At 40.7% G+C, this 19,653-nt stretch overlaps 1 protein-coding gene across 5 annotated transcripts in view; it reads right to left on the reverse strand.

The window, feature by feature from the left end:
• The window catches only part of EML6 (EMAP like 6), a 99,496-nt gene extending 85,810 nt beyond the window's left edge, over window positions 1–13,686 (reverse strand). For all 5 annotated transcript variants that reach the window (XM_072409687.1, XM_072409685.1, XM_072409686.1 and 2 more), the window contains exon 1: window positions 13,208–13,686. In XM_072409687.1, coding sequence (XP_072265788.1) covers window positions 13,208–13,404 — 197 coding nt within the window. In that variant the 5' untranslated portion in view covers window positions 13,405–13,686. The remainder of the gene's footprint in view (window positions 1–13,207) is intronic.
• Between the last annotated feature and the right edge of the window lie 5,967 nt (window positions 13,687–19,653).

Consider the following 19,653-nt stretch of genomic DNA (forward strand, 5'->3'; position numbering starts at 1 on the left):
TTCCTGACACTTCTACATGATGCTCAAGTATACACTGGGCCAGTGATTCTGCAGTTTTATTTATAATTTTAAGTTGGTGTGGATAAGATACAAGACTAACAAATATATTTAATAAGAAAGTGCAAGTGTAGTACCTCTAGTGGAGGGCTAGATGTCTGTGGCACTAGAGACAAAATTTAGTACAATGCAATATATGAGGATTACGCTGCATTATAGATAAGGTGTATCCCTCACCCTTTATTTAAATTAAAACCTCTCTAACATTTTCTTACAAACCTGAATCCTCTCTAGTTGTGGGACCCTCTTCCAAGAGTGGAGATCAAAGATCCAGAGTTAAAATATAGGCCAGCCTGACTGGTCTTGTAACCACCCCTCACCAAAATAAAAAGACCCATTTACACATATTCCACCACCCTAGGATACACTGAACATTGTCATTTTGTTTCCTTCTAAGACCCAACTACTTTTCCTACTTTCCTGACACTAGTCTCATTTTGAACAAATGGAGATCAGGAAAGCGGTTATTGCATGAAGGGATCTGCAATGTCCCTTCTGCAAGACTTTTCTTCCCTACATGATCATCATCCAGCTGTCAGATATCTCTAAACCGCGCATGCAGTTGTTACCAGGATGCTCGGCAATCCCGGCTTCCCTTGAGCATGTCATGTGCATTTCAATTTTTTTTTTTCTGATTCAGTCATGTGCATATGAAATTCCTATTCATATTGAAAAATTCATATTGAAATTCCCTTGCATTCTACTAGATTGTAAGCTCTTTGGGGCAGGGTCCTCTCCTCCTGTATCACCGTCTGTATTAGTCTGTCATTTGCAACCCCTATTTAATGTACAGCGCTGCGTAATATGTTGGTGCTATATAAATCCTGTTTATTAATTATAATAATAATAATAATATTAATAATTCCAATAGGCTAATCAACACCGGGGCAATTCCTTGAGGCACGTTTTTGTGTATTATAGATAATGCTTCTTGCAACATTTTAAATATTGAAACGCAGGGTTAACGTGGGTAAACACATACATTGATTTTTCGGTGGTTTCCCGCGTTTAGATATCTGGACCAGGTTATTGCTTGTCCTGTGTCCTTAAAGCGTACCTAAACTCAGAATTTTCACTTTACATAAAAGTGTGGACAACCCTTTTATTTAAAGTAAAAATTTTGTTTGTTAGTGTTTTTTTGAAGTGCAACATACTAGTGCAACACACGACTAGGCGATCAAGAATTAATGGGAGCGAAGAGCCTCCTAGGATACCTACGCATCCCTGGAGGCTCTTGGCTGCTCCTTCTGTGCATGTCTGAGCCCTTTCATCACATCACACATGAGCATGGCAAGTTTTTTTCCCAAACTACGTCACCTGATCTCGTGCCTGCACAGTGCGAAATCGGGTGATGTGGGAATAAACCAGGAAGAAGAGAAGAGAAGATGGCGGCGCCTGGCTCTCCCTCTGCGTTGGGCCGAAAATGGATCCCGGGAAGATGCGGGACCCAATGGAAGAAAACTTCCGAAGAATAGACTGATCTGCGGTATTTGACGGTAAGTGTGATTTTATTGTTTTAGGTTTATTTCCTCTTTAGCTATAAACTGCTCATATTTGCTTCTTTTTAGTCTGCTATAGGTACCAAGGAAAGCATTTTGTTATATATGTTCCAGAAGTGCAAAGCAAAACCTTTTAGAATTCCAGAGCTGCCCTTTGTACTCTGCACAGGGACTATTTCATCTCAAGAAGTCCAATCAGCCCTCTCCATGCCACTTTTAGAGTTCATCAGGGGACCACTGTACATATGTCAGATTTTAGTCCATTTAGTCGATTAGTCCAAATATGACATGTACAGCAGTCCCCTGACATTGTTCATCAATCCACCATGGTGCTGCTGTTCAATCCTATGGAGAAGAACACAGCATGGTACTGCCCACTTCCTTTCCTCTCTTCATTATGCAACAATGTTTATACAACAATCATTCAATCGTCTGTTGCTGAAAATGATCATGAAAAATCCCTTCCAGGGACATTTATTCATTAGATGTCTATACAAGGTTGTGTAGATGTGAAGAACTGTAGGTGTTCTGTAGTTCAGTAAGGCACAACCGGACAGGGCTGACACTACTAATGTAAACAATTTAATATCCATAACCTGGACAATGGTGCAAAATAAATCTGCTTCTGTGTTTAACAACATTTTGGCTTGATTTGAGCTTTCAGCATTCAGGTGTTGAATATGACACTACAAGGTTTATGTTTTATAGTCAGGGTTGCAGCATTGTGAATGAAAAGGCAATTACAGACTATAAACAGAGATTACCTAAAGCTTAAAACACAAGAGCAGCGTATCAGGTAATGTGTAAAAGCATTTTACGAGATTTTGTGAACCATTAAAAAATCATCATATACGGTATATAATTAGGCACAGTGTGAGTCAGAATTGTAGCTCTAGAAAACAGTGGTTCAGCGCTGGGTAAATTGTACACATTACTGTAGCCACAATTTTTCTCCACATTACACAAAGAGTTCATATATATTATTTCTTAACAAGGATTTCAAACTGCAATCAAGTTGGCACCTAACAGTGTACAAAGGTTACCTCCCTTTCCAAAATATTATAAGCAACTATCAATATTACTACAAATTGTTCTGAAAGTGGAAGTGAAGCCCCACTTTGAAAGATCCAGGATCAGATAGGTGTTTATTGCAGAAAGGGACAGATGATGTCCCGTCTGCAATAACTGTTCCTACCTGCATGAATGCCGCCCAGCTGTCAAATTTTGCTTAGTTGCAGATGCGCAATCCTGGCTCTTCCCTTGCATACGTCAGGAATGAATGAACTCCTGCGTGGGAGATCATTATAATCTTCAGCCATCTTGATTGGCCAGGCTGGGATAATGTAATTCCTGTGCAGGGAGTTTATTCAGTCCTGGCAACCACAAGGGAAGATTTGTCAGGTATATCGGGAACCAACACTCAACGGGAGACGACAACGATCAGGCAGGTTGCAATGCTTATTGCAGAAGGGTCATCACCTCTCCCTTTCTGCAATTAAGCCCTGCCTAATCACAGTATTTCAAATTAGTTTTTAAGGCATGTTATATTGCACAGTGCTTTGATTTACAAAATTTTTTGCTGTCTTACTTGTCTCATTGAACCCCGCAGGAACAGGGAATCTGTGCCGCTGTTGGTGTCACCTACCTCATATTCCTCTGCAGCCGGCAGTAGCAGCAGCCCTGTTCGGCAATCCTGTCTGCTGGTCATTCCCTGTTCTCAATCATGTGATCCTCTGAGAGTTGCCCCTTTACCCCAGAGCAGGCATGGGCAAACCACAGCCCGCAGGCCATATACGGCCCAATGGGGATGTTTCTCCGGCCCTTTGGGTATTCAGCGGCTCTGGCCGGTGCCACCCGGAGCAGGGTCAGAAGGACCCCGCCGGGGGGGCGGACCAGCCAGTGGAACACATCCCCAGATCTGAGCCTGCGATGGGAGAGTGGGCAGACTGTGTCCCTGCACATAACCCGCCCACTCTCCCATCGCAGGCTCAGATCTGCAATGGGAGAGTGTGTGGGGTTATGCCATCATGATGTCACGTTCAGGGGCGTCATGATGGCATAACCCCGCCCACTCTACCATCGACCCAGCCCCTCTGGCAAATTTTTTTTCAGACTGTGGCTCCTGACTAAAAAAAGTTTGCCCACCCCTGCCCCAGAGAATCAGAGTATTCCACAGAAGCACTCCCTCTGCTGCAGAAGTTTAAACACCACCTAAGCTGCCTCTGCTCCAGCACTCCCTCTGGTGGTGGGTTCTCTCGCTTGCTGGAAATGTGACTCCCAATTGCCACATGACCTCCGCTATAAAAGGAAGTGACTGGCAACAGAAAGTTGCCTGAACAAGGAATTCCTTTAGCCTCTGTTCCCAGGTTCTAGCTAGTCCTGTCTGTGTCTCCATTTGCTGAGTCTCCTGTGTACCGACTCTGGCTTTGACCACTGACTTTTCCTGTTTGCCACCTGCCCTGACCTCTGGCTTGTTTGACCACACTTCTGTCTCACGTTTGCCACCTCGCCTGATGCTTATCTGTCAACAGTCATTTGTTTCTGCATGCACTGGGGCTGCAACCTGGCAGCTGCCTGCAGTGTAACATCCTCACTTCTAAAAGCTCTGGAGAAGACCAGACAGCTGCTTAGACTCTGCGCCTTGTGCACATCTTTGCCTACTAGGCTGGTGACATGGAGGGTCCATCATCCCACCTGTTGGAACTGTGACAACTTGCTTTGGGACTCCGAAGTAAGCTTGGCTTTATTCAAATAAATGAATAGAGGGACAAATTGGTAGGAGGAGGAAATAGCCACATGACCAATTAAAATCATGTAACTGACCTCTCCCCAACTGTAGAGTGCAGACAATGCAGACAATATTGATATACCACAAGCTCCAATTTCTTTAGGGGTTACAGGGAAAATACAGGGTGTCATGTGAAAAATGTCAAAAGGGATATTCACTCTTCATTAAACATTACTGTATCTACTCATTAATTGCAAGTAAAGAGCAGTGCAGCTAAAGTGTGTCAAGGACAGCAGGAAAGATTTATCAAAACTGAGATTTTCATACTCTCAAGACAAGCATATCACACATTAAAGCTGCGGGATGGGCTTGGTGCCAGAGAGCAAAAAGCAAGAGTCTTACTGTAAAAGAATATTAACAGCTGAAGTCAAACACAAACATATAATTCCCCTTTTAAGCCATTCATGGGCTTACAAATGATCTAATGGGTTGTTGTTCCAGCAGTGGTTAGATGGACTGTGTCACAGCAATGCTTTATATTAAAGTATGGCTATTGCATACATTGTGCCAGTCATTTAAAACACTTTTGGGGCCTGGTATTTGGGAAATTCCTCTTGGGGTTTTCCTAATACTAAGACAAGGCCAGAATGGTCAAATGTATAATGGAACGTGCATACATTTATTCCTTAGAAACACTGGCTCTAATTTATTAAAGTTCTCTAAGGCTGGAGAGGATACATTTTCATCAGTAAAGCTGGGTGATCCAGCAAACCTAGAATGGATTTCTTCAGTCATTTGCTATTATCTATTATGTATCCTACCCGGCCTTGGGGAGCTTAAGTAAATAAGGCCTACTGTCTCTACACATGGCCTATTAGGATATTTGGAAATGATAGATTTTCATTGCTTGAAACAATTGATAGTGATTGTCCTAATAATATAGTGTTTATACCTAGTATGTGATTACAATACCTGAAGCCTGTATTTTTATACCTGCAGCAGGGTAACTACAGCCTTCAGCTTCCCCTTTCCCCTCCCTAAGGAACAGAGCAGAATGGATGCTTGGCAGTTACTGAACTGTCACCTAAAACAAATATCAATGGTGGTTTCAGGTGACAATAATTGATAGTGTGTACTTAGATTAAGGTTACATTTGTTTGCACATTTTTTGCCCCACCAAGCAGAAAATAGACTGCTGTCTTATTCACCTTACCTTCAGCCATTGTTTACAAATGTCCAGTCAATACAGCAAGAGAACAGGTGGGTACAGGTGTCCTCAGCTGCCCACTTGCTGGATTGGCTAAATGCAAGGACAGCAGCTTTAATGGTGTAGTGGGGAGCAGTTGGTGCTGGATGTGAAGTAGCCAGCTCTACATCTATCATAGTGGGATTCTATTTAGGCATTACTGAACCCTACAGTGTGATGTTGTTTTTTCTAATTACTTATACCATGTACCCTTGTACTCATTTCTCAGGGTGAGGGGCTGGATACCTGTGGGCCCCCTACTAAAGGAGACTCCTGGATTCCAAGATTTCAGTTAAGCTCCCCATATGCAGACCCCCACAACACAGGTGTTACGTTGTGTGTTGTCTAGGAGAGGGAGGTACAGATTCTGGCTGCCCCATTTCCTGTCCAGAAATGTGGTTTCTAGACTAAAAGAATAAACCAAGCATTGTGCAATGGGGTGTGATTCACCCTTACCAGTACCCTAACTCACTTTCAGAGTACACTGCTGTAGTGCATTAAGATGCATTGCTAAAAATAATACAGGTCCGATATTTGGACCACTTGTTAGTTAGTTCATTCAATTGAATAGGTGTGTGAGACATGTTTCCGCATTGCATACATGTGAACAGGCCCTGGAAAAAACAGATGCTTCTGAATATCAGCAGTAAAATAGCTCCCATAAGTACCACAAGTACACAGACCAGGACTTAAGCTGTCAAATTGCTAAAATGTCCTAGGAACTCCACGCATAATCATGGTCCAGGCAGGAAAGGACTAGATTCTAACTATGTTCTAGGTCTATAAATTATTTATTAAAACCTGTACCCATGACCCTGTTCATAAAGAGTTTTTTAAAAAAAGAGCAGACCGGGAGCTGTTTGATTTCAGACTTCCTCTCTTCAACTGAGATTATGGCTTTGATTTACTAAAGAGTTTATTTACAATAGTTTTATTGGAATTTCTATTGATTACTGTTTTTAAAGTTAGCAGTGACAGCCACATTTTTGTGCCTTAGGTTTATACTCAAGTTAGTTTATTTTTCCTTTTTTTCAGGTATAGGTGGTTATCTCAGTTTATATTTGAGTATCAATAGTATAATAATTTTGTCCACAGGTCCACATCTAACTGGACCATATAAGGACCATGGTGAACAGCCTGATCATGAGCAGCTTTGGGTGCAGGAATCAAACTGATTTTTCTATCTTTTGACAAAGGGGACTTTTTTATGGACTTTATACCATCTAATCAGCTGTGTAAATAAATGCAGGCTGTCTGGAAATCAAACAATAAACAGAGTGATTCATGGAAACAGGTCCCCGTAAATAAACCTATAGCAACAAAAAAAAAAGCTCTCCAGGCCTACTGAGAATGGCTCATAATCAGTACTGGCATTGGACATTATATGTTGCTCAGTGTATTTAATGCTATAAGAGGTGCTGCCATTGTGACAAAGAAAGAAAGAAAGTCACTTGGAATAAAGGTCAGCCGGCGCACATTAAAGTGTCTCAGTGCTGTGTTACACAGAGGAATATGCCGGACTCACACTGGGTCTCCAGACTAGACAGAGCTGCACTGCCACCACTAAGCTTCATTACACCACCAATTACTGGAATACCCTGGTGAGCCCTAATAAATGTTACATTATATAAAAAGCAAATGTTAGCTCGGAAAAACACTGACTCTTTGCTAGCCAGACAAGGTTTAGCTCAGTTGGTAACAATGGATGTATATTATATATATATATATATATATATATATATATATATGGGTAATGATGCTTTAAAAGCAAATAAATTCATGTGATATGTAATTCTAATTAACTCTTGATAAGGAATATAGTCATATCCTAAATACATGTGTAATGCACTGTACAAGGACTACAACATAGATGATATTTTTTTTAATAAGCTGGATGTTAAAATAATCAGGTGTGTTAAAATAGATCTGTTACGAAAAACTCCACCCTCCTCCAGCTTGGCCACCTTACCTCTTGAATAATAAATCTGTGGCCTTAAAAATACTAATATTGCTACTTTGAAATCCAACAGGTACCCCGACATAAGGTCTCATGACCTCCTCCCGCTAAAAGGGACACCTTCAGCCAATTAGATCTGCTTTAGAGGTGATCATATGACCAAAGAATTTTAAACTCCAGGATTTATGTAGCAACTAATGATTTCTCATGATTAATGTTAGTTTGTATCTCCTTCATGCCTAAGGTAGAATACATTTATAAGTAGTTCTGTTTTAGGTTATGTTTTTCCCTGTCAGGGAAAAAGAAAATGCTGCAGGTATAATGTGCAGGCACTTAGTAGTACCAGCACATACACTACATAAGCAAAATTAAGGGGATATTCCTCAAAATCGTAGAGTTTATGTGCACAAAGCCAGCACTATAAAGACATGGTGTGATGGGTTTCGTGTGGAAAAACTTGAACGTCCCGACCTCCTTGAGATAGATTGGAATACAGAAACAAATTAGGTCTTATCATCCAAAATCAGTACCTGCCCTCACAAAATAGTCACAAACACACTACACAATTTGTGTCAAACCTTTCCAGAAGAGTGGAGGTTCTAGTTCAATTTTCAATTTGATCAGCTTGTTTGGTATAGACATTGACCATTGATCAAACTACTACACATTGCAAGCAATGCATAACTTTTTTTTTTGTATTGTTTTTGTAACCAATCGAAAAGCAAATGGATCACAACATTATCCCTCCATTCATACCTCAATTTGTCAAATACTTCTACTAATACTTCAATTTGTCAAATACTTCTTTGATCATATATGGTTGATTGAATGCGAAACGGATTTGTGTTTGATTCGATAAAACAGTCAAATGTGCCTAAAATCTACCATCCCTAGGGTAAAAGGGCTTTTTCTAAGGATTTATTCCACTCAGCAGAGCATGTTTAAGGCTTTCTGACCACTTTTTTTTTTTTAGTGGGCCCTCTGACAACCAGGGACATCCTCCTTACCCCAGGTTTAGTATGGATGCCACAGGAACAAGGAGTGTGGCAATGTTTCCCCAAATAATTCATAAGCAGAAATGAAAACCTGACATAAAATGTTTTCCCACTATTTGTAACATGCAAAAAATATTTTGGCTGGAGTTTAAAATAGAAACAGCCACAACAATGTGATACACACCTTTCAATGCATTACTATGGGGTGGATGCTTGAGGAAAACCTGCCACAAACCTGGGTATTTCCAATTAAGCACAGTGTTCAACCCAGAAATTTGTTTAGGCTGGGTGGGAAGAAGCTATAGGTGGGTGGCAGCCTCTGTATTGTGACCCAACTCTTTAGTAACCACTCAAAAACAGCCGGGTGGTCACTGAAAAGTGCTGGGTGGTGGTGCGCCCAGCTAAAAGGGGCCGAGGAGAACACTGAAGCATATGATGATAAATACATATGCAGAGGTTACCTTCAGTGACAAGTACATGTCAGACTGATCATGTAACCCAGGGATTGGCAAACTCTGGTCTTTAGGCCAGATACGGCCTAGCCGGTAGTTCGTTCCAGCCTAACGAACCCTGGCCGATCCGACCTGATGCCGGCCGGATCCAGGGCTGCAGGTTGCCGGCGGATCGGCCAGCGGGCGTTAGAAGCTGCTGGAGTCGCCGGAGCTCCGGTGCTGCCCCCTTGCAGTTGCTCCCCTGTTAATTATTAACTAGGGAAAGCTCCCTGAAGGTAAATCCCTCTCCTCCGCAATACAAACGGAGGAGAGGGATTTCACTTTAGGGGGGCGTTCCCTGGTGGTGGGTGGAGCCATTAGAGCGGGTCCATCCTAGTGTGCTCCTCCCCCCCCCCCCCCCCTATAAATGGCCTAGTGGCCAAAAAACTTTGCTGACCCCTGATGTAACCCATAGAAAACGACAACCCATGCATTCTTAACCCATCCATATGGTCATTTAATGCAATAGCTGACTTTTTTATTCAATTAAAGGCAAAGACTATGGATCAAAGCAAACTTTTGTTTTAAAAAAAAAATGAGATGTGTATTACTTATTTCCCTAAAATAACTGATCAGTTCAAAGAGCTTTTACTAAGGTATGCTATGTACATTATATTGTATAGTATATTGCACCAGTTCTTTTCTGAGCTTGGTTAAATACATTGGACCATTGTGCTGCAAATCTGTCTTTTCTCAATAAAAACGCCATCTATGTGCAAGTCTACAGGCTGATAGCATTTTCATTGGTTCTCCTGCAAAATAGGTTGCATATTCCATCAAAGAAGATAGAGGAAACAGTCCCATACATAGAAGTACTGAATACCTCACATGGTTTGTCAGGGGAATGGGGTGGCAAGGAAGCACGGGGAGGAAATCATCATCAGCCTCCATCTTGAAAATAATAACACAAACTCTGAAAACATAAATAGTTGCTTTTCAAAGTATTTTTGTCCTTATTAAATTGGGTTATTACAGCTGGCTGTTAACCAATCATATGATCAAGAAACATTTAAAGTTCCCTTGGATAATAATAAAGTTTCTAAAACATTACTATAGTCATTGTCATTATCACCTTCAAACTGGTTGGCCTTTGGCCTTGAGTAGAGTCAGTTTATGGGTCATCCCTATAGTTACTACAATAATTGTTATGGAGAACATTGTACAAATATTGCAAATGTATATATAGCAGGTTTTATGTTCATTTTCCTTAAGATTTAGTTATGAAAACTGTGCTAAGATTCGCTTTGTTATTTGGCTGGTATGAAGAAATGTGTAGCAGTTAGGCTATGTACATACGTCTGATTATCGCCTCAGGGCTGTGTGTGTACAGTGCTCCACCGTCCTGGCGGATCCACGGATGATACACGACGAACGATCGTAATAAAAGTAAAGGGGGAGAGAGCACAGCGGGGTGCCGCTCTGTCGTTCTCCCCCTCCCCTCTCCATACAGCAGAATGGCGCTGTATGCACATCTCTCGTTCATGCATCGTGCAGTCTTTTGTCTTCGGAAAGGATCTTGAAACATCGTTTCCAATGACAATTATTGCACGTGTGTACCCAGCCTTAGACTAGGAGCAGTCAAGTAACTAGATAGATAGATAGATAGATTTAGAAGAACTATCTAAAGTACCTGCACCTCCTGTTGTAGATCAGTGTTTTATGACCTTTTTAATATAGGTGAACCCTTGAAATAACTTCCAGGTCTTGGGGAACCCCTGCTATAAACACTATATCCACAGCTCACAGTAAATTAGTGTGGTGGTCAGTAGGAAGAATGTCACCCCTACAGATAGCCAAAATGATCAGCGGTATCAGTTAAACTAAACTGATAGGCACAAACATCTCATTGTACAACGAATCCCTAGCAACCTCTGGAGGAACCCTGATGAAGAAACACTGATGTAGATCAATGTAACCTTTTATTTCTTCTCCTTTATAACATAGAAACCATCTGTAGGATGACAAGGAGAAGCAAACACAGCACTCCCTGCATTGCAAAACTTGTTACAGTTGAGACCTGGTTTGTTTACTGCTAGTTTCCAAGTTATGCCTTGAAGATTAGTTTCCGAACACTGTCCTAAAGGAATTCCTGAAGTAGCTACCTGGTGATTCTGCATTGCTCACCTTTCCCATACCAGATGGTGCTTCTGTTCCGCGTGCTACAAGGACTTCCATTTACATAAACATCCTAAAGAGTTTACTAACACAAAATAACCAAAAAATTGTAAAACTTGAAAACATTTTAACAAGTTAAAACTTTTGCTACAAAGTAAAAAACAACTGAGATTGTTACAGTGGCAGCACTGTATTGGAATTACAGAGAATCTCTGCCCCTATGGACATTACAGAATTTACACATAAAAATGTAACAGAGCTGTAAAACCACCCATTATTGACCTATCTAGTTGCTGCCACTGTGGAAAATGTAATCTTCAAAGCACTGAAATCTTAATTTTTATTTTCTGAGGCATCAGGGATTATCCTTCTAATGAAACCAAACACCAGGTGCTGTAGGCTATTGGAAACCAACTGAAACAAACTGGTATGTTTACAGTAACTATTTGTTGTCAAATTCACCCATTGTGAACTAATCCTAAAATATACTAAATGGTTCAGTGATATTCTGATGTTTCAGTATTTCATTTAAGGCAAACATAATAAATAAAAATGAAGCCCTAATACAGATTCTCTCTTGTGAATTTTAAGGATGAATTACTCCACAGTGTCTGGAGCTACAGAGGTTAGGCATAGTTTGTTTCAATTTCAAACATTTTTATTAAATGGGTTTTTGTATAAAGAACAGTGCAAAGTATAAAAGAAGAGGGCTAGATTACTATCAAAAAGGGAGAGGGTAGGGAGAAGCAAAGTTACAAACACAACAGTCTACAAAACAATGTGCTCCCAATGCCAAAAAGACTCTTTGCCGCATAATAAATACAATATTGTCTAAAGTCTGAGCACAAGTGCACTTTAAAAGTGAAGACATTGATGCTTTAATTATGCTCCTGTCATTAATAACTAAGGAGTCACAGCTTAGATTTCAGAATATCAGTAGAAATGTTTTCCTGCACAGTGATGGAGTATATTCTCATTTTATTTCAGATTGTCAGCACTCCCGAAACCCAAAATAGTTGCAATCTGCATGTTGCTGCATGCATGAATGCAATTCTGCTTTAACACCCACCCTGCATGTTTGTTCCGGGTCTTTATCTTCAGTGTACAAATACCAACCCAACAAACAATAAAGAAGTCAGTTCCCCTGTGTATACCCTCAGTCTTATTCCTTTAGTCTCCCTGATCAAAATGAATCTTTCTTTGAACTGACCTCACTAAAATGATATGTGCTTCAGTGTCAATGTTACAACACTGCTTTATTAAAAAATAAAACAAATATTCACATTGTAATCCAGTATTCACCAATATTCAAGTATTGGCTGCAAAGCCATGCAATCAATATACAAATGTAGAATGTTTATGTGGAATCATGGTTTGGGGAATATCCAGCATCTTGAAAATAAATCAATTGCAGCTGCTAGTAAAATGAATAGTCTTATTGTTGAAATATAACAAACATTTTCCTACTCAGAGCAATCAACATTATAATTCAGATTACATTTTTGGTGGCACTGCATGGGAAAAAAAGAGAAGTGATATTCATCCAAGGCATTCAGAGTCTTTTTACTGTATCCCAGGTGTGGCACAGCTACTGTGCCTATATAACACCTCCAACTGGGAGAATTTGAGTTTCTCAACATTTTTTATATGGGAATGCCAATAATGCTTCAAGAAACATTAGGCATAGCATAGAGCTTCATTGGTAATAGCCCACAGCCACATCAGAGATAGCTTAGTGCCACATCTAAGATAGCCTAGAACAACATCAGAGATAGCTTAGTGCCACATCTAAGATAGCCTAGAACACACATCAGAGATAGCCTAGAACCACATGAGAGATAGCCCAGAGACACATCAGAGATAGCCTAGAACCACATGAGAGATAGCCCAGAGACACATCAAAGATAGCTTAAAGCCACATTAGAACCACATAAAACCCAGCCTAGATCCACATCTGAGACAACACAGAACCACAAATATACATGTTACAGCTACATTGAAGATAACTTGGAGCCACACTGCCCATTGATGCCAGGCACATCCATGAGCCCAGTGCATGGCACATACATGTGTCTCCCTGTGCCATCCCTCCATTGATGAGTGTTGCATGTTCTCTTACCTGATAATATCATCGTTGTGGCCTAGGAAGAATTTCTGGCTGTGTTCCCGGGTGTTGTAGACCACCCCTACCCCGGCTACAAAGTAGACCACCTCCTTGCCAGCCGTGTAGTACAGGTTGTTGCGGCACTGGTGCCCTCTGTACCCATAGACCCACTCCAGGCGCAGCTGGCATCCAGGAGCTGTCCTGTCCGCCATGATCTAACAAGGACACGGTTGAAGAGGGGGATCAGAGATGAAGGGTGGCACAAGATTCTCCTCCTGGCAGGGTGTCCTCTCCTGCGGGCAGCTCCTCCTCCACCAGGGAAGCCTCTTGCTGTCAGATTTCCCTGCACAGCTAATGACAGCACAGCAGCGATCTAGTGCCACCATAATCCCCTGTCCAGGCAGCTGCCAGCAGGAAGGATGAGAGAGCCTCCATCAATGCCAAATGCATGGCATGCCACCCAAGTGCCAGGGAAGCCGCGCTGCACTTTGCTGCACCGGAGCGCTCTAAGTTTATTGCAATCACAGGTGGGATGCAAAGGATGCAAGGGGGGATTTCTACTGCTCGTCCATAGGGATCAGTGCAGCATCTTCTGCCCATGCACAGAATAAATCACGCATTGCATTGAAGCTTGCAGCGATGGAAGGAAGCTATAGACATAAACAAGGAAAAAAATAACAACTATGCACAGCAGGAGCCGCAAGAAGCTCTAACAATCACGTCCAATTCTCTATAATTAATAAGAAATAAAAGAAGGGTAAACTAATGAGCCGCAGAATCAATACTCATTATTAGAGGAGGGATGCAGCTCCAGTAATCTTCGCATGAACCATTGGAGGTGAAATAATACTCAAGCTTCAATCACAGGCGGAGGCTACGTAGCGTAGCAGCCGTCCGATATACAGAGTATACGTTGATATTCAAGCGTAGCGGCTAGCAGAATAGGACTGAGCGTAGTTGCTAGGGGAAAGGAGCACATTGCATAGAAACGGCGACGCCAAGCGGGCAAGGCACCAGCTGCTCCCCTTTCGCAGATTTCCCCTCCCGCCAACGTCTCTGTTTAAAAGGATTCTGGGAAATGTAGTCCAAGGTGTGGGGTTGACTGTGTTCCACGTGCTGGCAGGTCTTCAGGTAAAACTACCAATCCCAAAATTCCATGGGCCGTCAGTCAGGGTTTATTCACAATCTTTTATGTTATTTGCCGTTGAGAAAGATGTTAGTAAACTAGTCAGGGGAGTTTGTATGGCGGCAGTTTAAAGTGTTTACCTGACAGTTGTGAAATAAGGCTTTGTTAGAGGTTTAGGAGTTAAAAGTTCAACTGAACGTTCAGTTTAAATCAGGTAAATGCTCTAGAGATGCAGCAAAAAAAAGGTGTGCAAAGTATTATGAGTGATTTACTCATTTGCAGCACTTTGAGTTCCCATTGAATGCTCCATAGAGTTCCAAAACTCAGATTTTCGGAAACGCCTTACAATGTAGTCCCTTGCCCTTTGTTGCTATGCACAGCAAAGGTGCGTTGGGGTGCCAAAAAATATGAATAGGTCCATGTGACCCAACCTATATTATGTGTTGCCTAAATAACTTATTTTATGTACAAAAACAACCTAGCAGAAATATAAAAGAAAAGCCTTTGTGCTGCATATTGGAACCCTTTTTCTTTGTAGAGAGGCAGCGGTCTCTCTCTCTCTAAAGATCTAACATGCCCCATGCTAAATCAAAGCTCTCCAATCAGTGGAAACAAGTGAATTGCAAATTTATAGGTCTGACCCAGAAAAGAACATCTCTGCATTGAGACCACTGCTTTCCCACAGAGGGTATGTGCCCCTCTCTACAGCATTCTGACGGGGGACAGGGTTTCCAGCTTAGCCTGCAGCTGATTTACTAATAATGTTGAGTAGAATTACTTTTTAGAGAATGTAATTTCTCTAATAAGTAATGATGAGAAGGGAGCATGGCATTTGTTTGTGATTAGCTCACAGTGAGGATTTTATACAGTACCTGACACCATGCTGCCTAATAACATGTTGAGACAAACATCTGTCCTAATTACATTTATTAAAATAATGTAGCTGTTCCGACTTACATACAAATTCAACTTAAGAACAAACCTACAGTCCCTATCTCGTATGTAACCCAGGGACTACCTGTACTTAGTTGAACTGTGTATAATCCAAAAGTATTGAACCCAATGTGATTTTTGTCCAATACAGTGTGACCTTTATAATGAAATAGTTGCCCTAAAGAGACGTTTCAAATCCTCTTTTTCCTCATTGATTACGTACTAAACTTGGCAACACACCTAAACATCTAACTCACATGAGTGTTGGGCATCTATCTCTTTTCACATTTATGTTCTCCAATGAGCCCATTCCGTGCTATAGTCATGTCATTATCAGCCTAAGGGAAATTTTGGGAAAACCAATGAACCTAACTCATATATATAAATGATGGTGCCTAATCATAAAACGTTATTTAAGATCACATATGTTGTGATCTTAGCTTCCCTAGATAATAAAAATGTAAACAGAGGACCCACGCTTGTAAACGATGACCTCCTGATCAAATAAAATGTGTGTTCAATGTTCAGGCTTTATAACAAACTAATAGCAGCTACAGTGAGAAATCGCCCTCTTCTTAAAATCCACATCAGATCTCCCTCAGTCCCTCCGAACAGACAAACCCATATATTGCTCCACAGAAGAGACACAAAGAACAACAAACACTGCACAATAGTGCAGAAACTGAAAGGGTAGAAGCATCACATGTACTGACGTCATTTGCTGATTTAGCTCTACTTAACATGTTTGGGGGTGGTCCCACCCCTTATGACGCCTACTAAGGTGAAATGCGTTGGGTTGAGCTAAATCAGCACATAATATTAGTAAACCACGATTTATATATACGTGTTGTGAGATTTCTACACTTGTAGGTGTGCAGCTCTTTGTATTTGCTTTTGCATAGGAAGCCAAAATACCTTCAAACAATCCAGGGACAAACAAACTATATCACATAATCTATTTGTGAAAGATTTAAATCTTTTATTAAAACAATATTACGTTGAAATAATTTATGGTTATACTGTATAAACGGCCAGCATAAGGCTTATAGTGCCTTTTTAACCCTGTTATTACTGACAACTCCCCAGTAACGGTATCATTATACCCTACCTGTTGTCACGTGTCACTCCCTCCCTGATGTACAGGGTGCATTGGAACAGGTGAGTATTTCTCTCCCCTGCATTGTGATTCTATCGCTGGCATGTTGTCACCAGTGACAGGATAGCATGCATGGCATTATCATTAGTTGCATTATCTTTGGTATTACTAAAGAAATGCAAAATACTCTTTTCCTTTTTCCCAATCATTATGGGTTTATTTCATTCCAATCTATGACAATTATTATCTATGACAAACTATTTGATGCCAATTAAATATATCATTTAAAGAAAATACACAACTAAGGTCATACTTACCTAAAATAGCATCTGAGAAGTAAAAAAAAAAATTAAAACAATCGAATGAGAATCGGTATTCGTGGAGCGGGGTGACTGTTGTAATGGTGGAAACAATACTGAAGCGTATGGCTCGGCAATGGTTGCCTCATACAACTTAATACTACACTGACGTCACGCTTCAGAATATAAGATTTTATTAGAATATTATTTTTGTTTTAATATTAATAAAACATAATAATTGCAACTAATGTCCACATTTTTCTGTGGACCACAAAAGTTTTCTCACTGACCACTGGTTGGCAACCACTGCACTATGTTTTAGGCTGCTGCATCAATTTAATGAATCAAATTATTCTTTTTTTAATTAAATGGATTTAAGTATCTATGTGTTTGTGTTCATTCATAGGTGAAAGAGAACAATACAACAGGCAGATACTTGCAGAGCCTGTTCGATCAACATTTTTACCAGTTGGAGTTGTTCAACAAGTATCTCGTACCTTCATCTTTCACAAATAGAGGACCTTTTATATGTCCTCATGTTGGAGGGTCTGTTTATTGCTCATTATTATGAAGGCAGGAATCCGGCTGGCAGTGAGGAGGCGCGTGTACGAGCACACTCGAGTCCGGACCGCGGTAAACCACGATCGCTGGCCGCGCGTACTTTCGCGCTTCCAGCGAGCGCAGATTTTATTGATGAATCAGGGGCAATGTCTCTGTAGTAACTTTTAAAAGAAGAATAACAAGTTCCATATTCTAACACATCCCTTCTATGATAAAACACTCCAAATAAAAACAAACAAAACACCCAATTCAATTATGTACGGTCTCACAAAAGTGGATCAAAGCGTTTCGCGGACTTTCTCATCCGCTTCCTCAGGAATCAGTAATGAGACCTACAATACCAAACAAACAATGTTCATGATTGTCGACATCCTATTAATTCACAAAAACATTGATATCAGACATCTTTTTAGGTCTATGTACTTTACTCACTTATTGTTTAACAGCAACGCCTTTGAGATGAAACGTGTTGGTGGGAACCTGTATATATATATTTATAAATATGTAAGACCTTAACTATTGCTGGTAAGTGCATAGAATATTGGGTCGTGGTGTATAAGGATAACGTTGGGAAACACTGCATTTCAACTGGTTTCCAGGTACTGAATTAAATTCCACTATTTTCCCTTCTCCCATCTCTGTATGTCTGTAAACACATCTGTGCTATGGGTAAAGTACATTTTTAAGCCGCATTGTGTTAAAAGGCTTTGCATTTTTAAAATAAATATTGCTTTGTCCCCATAGGCTTGTTCATTCTATTATAAAAACACACTTTAGTAATAATGTAAGCTGCATATTTAGAGTTTAATAAATATTAATGTTAGAGTCTTTTCTTCTGGAGTACACACAACTGGCAGTGTGATTCAAGTGTGATAATAACAATGATATTCCCATGCCTTGTATTGTTTATTGTGCAGGGTATGACTATTGTTTAAACCACGGTGATTTATTGCTTGCTGTCCTCTCCATGTTTTTTTATTTTATTTTGTATGTTATGCTTTAAATAGAACATATACAATGCACATTGAAATTGGGCAAATGCTTGCAATGAGATGAATGATGAAACTGCATGGAGTTTGCAGGTTCTCCCCATGTTTGCGTGGGTTTCCTCCGGGTACTCTAGTTTCCTCCCACATTCCAAAAACATGCAGGTAGGTAATTGGCTTCCCCTTATAATTGACCTTAGCCTATAATAATGACACATGACTATGGTAGGGACATTAGATTGTGAGCTAGATTGAAGAGACAGCTAGTGACATGACTATAGACTTTGTACAGTGCTGCATAATATGTTGGTGCTATACAGTAAAAATACTGTATAATAATAATAATAATAATGAAACTCTACTGTCATACAAGAGGCTGGCTATTTCCATCATATTTGGTCACTGCCTACAATTCAGTGGTAAATCACATTCTCCATACAGAAAGTTGCAGACAGGAGATATGATCAGGTTGCAGGTTCTCAGTATGGCAGTTCTAGGAGAGTGTGGCTCAGAGACTAGGAAGATGCATTGAGCACTTTGCAAGGACTGATGGACTTTAATGTCCTAAAGACTTCACAGTCTCAAAGTCAGGGACAAATCAAATGTCAGATCCAGCAGTGAGCAGACATAGTCAGGTAAAAGTCTGTAACTGGTAAAGTTGCATAAAAGTAAATTGCAATGCAGGAGCTCACATGAACACGCTAGGTCAGAGGAATCACAGGAGGGGGGGACACATGAAATCACATAAAATACATGTGGCTCTTTTAGTCTAGAGGTCACAGGAAGCACTCACAGTCACAGAAAGTAGTTGGTGTCACAGACGACAAAGTATTTAATTAGAATAACAGGATCATGGAGGTCAAAGAAGGAAATTGTGATCACAGGAGACACTCAGGAATATACAGTAGGAGGTCACAGGTATTCTTGAAGTTATAGGAGGCACAACAGAAGAGAGCTGGGCACTATTGCTGCATGAACACCAAGCCTTGCACTGCTACAATTTAGGATCTTGGCAATCAAGAGGGCTGCCTTCTGATTGCCAATGGCAGCAGATTTGAGGCACAGTGCTGGATTGTATCTACAGCAAATGTAAAAGTATAGTTCAGACTTTCTTGACCTTTTTATTATGGGGGAACCCTTGAAATAAGTTGCAGGTCCTAGGGAACCCCTACTACAATAACTATACCCACAGCTCACAATACATTAAGATGGTGGTCAGTAGGAAAACGCCTCCTACATTACTAACCAGTGGACAGAATGCCACCTTTTAAATAGCCAAAAAGATCATTGGGGTCAGTTAAACTGACCTGAGAGGCACAAATTGCTCATTGCTCAACTTGCCACTGGCAACCTCTGGAGGAATCCTAGGGTGCTGGTTAAGAAACTCTGGTGTAGACAGTGGGGTTACAGTGTGTTAGGTGGTACAAGCAGTATGTTGACTTACATTAAGATGGCATCAG

Source organism: Pyxicephalus adspersus, chromosome 4, assembly GCF_032062135.1.
Source record: "Pyxicephalus adspersus chromosome 4, UCB_Pads_2.0, whole genome shotgun sequence".
NCBI classification, from domain to species: Eukaryota; Metazoa; Chordata; class Amphibia; order Anura; family Pyxicephalidae; genus Pyxicephalus; species Pyxicephalus adspersus.